We start from the raw sequence: 1,572 nt of genomic DNA, 5'->3' as shown, positions 1-1,572 counted from the left end.
AGCGCCTCCTGATGTCCAACTTAAACCTTCCCTCCGCCAAGTGATACTGGTGTCAAAAGCTAAAGATCAAGTTAGGATGTGCAAAGCTCTGTAATAACTTGTTCTGCAAAGAATTCTCAGTAAATCCCAATGCCTCTGTACAAAAAGCTCGTACCAGTCAGGGTTTCAACAATTGTTTTTCTGCTCAGTATCCTGCATGGGCGTTCTTGCGTATACCCTATTTTTGGCCTGATGCCGTCAGACTTCTTTTACAATGACCCGGGCAAGCTGCATTTTCCATTCGCTGCCCCAATTCCCTAAAGATTCCAAATCCCTGTTATCCGGTGGCCTGGACACAGCTCTGATTATGCCGCTCTAAAAAAAGGTCCTACAGCCTGCTACAAAAAACTTGGGAACGTTGGTATTCCTGCCCTGACCCAAATTACTGTTGCCAGGATGTGCAGCAGTAATGCAGCAGCTCCTTGGGTGAACCAGAAGGTTTGTTTGATGCAGGCAGCAGGTACACCGTCTTGTGGGCTTCATGTGAAAAAGCTGAATAACAATAATAAAGGCACAAGTTCCTGGAAGAGATTGGGGATGATGAACTAAATCTACAGGCAGCAACAGAGCAGGCCAATCCCTGGGAAAGGTCAGACCTATTCCTACCGCTTTTTATACCCACACCAAAAGAGTCCCCCATAGGGCACAACCTTGGCAGAGAAGCATGGGTCAAGCAGAGCAGGCCAAGATCTGGATAAAGATGCTTCAAAACAACACTTCACAGGATGGACATCTTGGACAGCCCCCTGTGCGAATGCAGCATCCAACAAGCAGCTCAGCACTCAGTCAAAAGCTACAACCTTTACAAATGCCCAGACAGGGACAAGGATTAATAATAATACCAAAACAACGGCACACAGATCTGGAAGTTGATTATCTAACATCACATGAAAGAGAAAGATCTTTTCCACCATCACAAGGCCTCATAGCAAGACAGCTGTGGGGTGCAGCAGAAAGGCACCCAGTGCTGACCGGTGCTGGGGGCCATCGAGCTGAGACCAGCTGCCCCAGCACTTGGGCCGACGAGGAGGAGCGCTGCAAATGACGGACTCCCGGCCAGAGGCAAGAGCGACGGGGTTGGGTGGGGGGTACCCAGGCATTATTCCCTTCCCCCCAGCTGCCCAGGACCCCCACGCCCGCAGAGCGGAGGGAGAGGGGGCTGGTGAGGAGCAGCGGCCCCGCCCGCCCTGGAGCGCCGCGCCGCACAAAGCCGCGGACGGCCGGGAGTGCTGCGCGGCCCAGATTAGGTGTAGCGGCTCCGAGGCACCTGACCCGGCCGCCCAGGTCGCCAGCATCCGCGGCGGGGTGTGGGGAAGCCAGGACGAAAGGCTCCGAGGAGAGGCCAGGCCGCCCCGCCCGCCTGCCTGCCCGCCCGCTCCGCGCAGGGCTGGGCGTTACCTGGAAGTCCCGGTCCTCGTTGAAGCGGGAGAACCTGTCCGCCATTTTGCTCCGGCCTCAGTGTGGGCCCAGCTCCGCGCCTCGCGCTCCGGCCGCCTACCTCCGCGCGCGCCGCTCCCCGGCCCCCGCCCCCGC

General features: G+C 56.6%; 1 protein-coding gene across 2 annotated transcripts in view; it reads right to left on the bottom strand.

Annotated features, from left to right (window-relative positions):
• GPATCH8 (G-patch domain containing 8) overlaps positions 1-1,561 on the bottom strand; it is an 84,387-nt gene extending 82,826 nt beyond the window's left edge. For both annotated transcript variants that reach the window (XM_019523549.1, XM_019523550.1), the window contains exon 1: positions 1,438-1,561. In XM_019523549.1, coding sequence (XP_019379094.1) covers positions 1,438-1,482 — 45 coding nt within the window. In that variant the 5' untranslated portion in view covers positions 1,483-1,561. The remainder of the gene's footprint in view (positions 1-1,437) is intronic.
• Between the last annotated feature and the right edge of the window lie 11 nt (positions 1,562-1,572).

The sequence above is a fragment of the Gavialis gangeticus genome, unplaced genomic scaffold, assembly GCF_001723915.1.
Source record: "Gavialis gangeticus isolate Ggan-Ray unplaced genomic scaffold, GavGan_comp1, whole genome shotgun sequence".
Taxonomy (NCBI): domain Eukaryota; kingdom Metazoa; phylum Chordata; order Crocodylia; family Gavialidae; genus Gavialis; species Gavialis gangeticus.
Note: the sequence above shows the minus strand (reverse complement) of the source record. Positions and strands in the feature narration are given on the sequence as shown.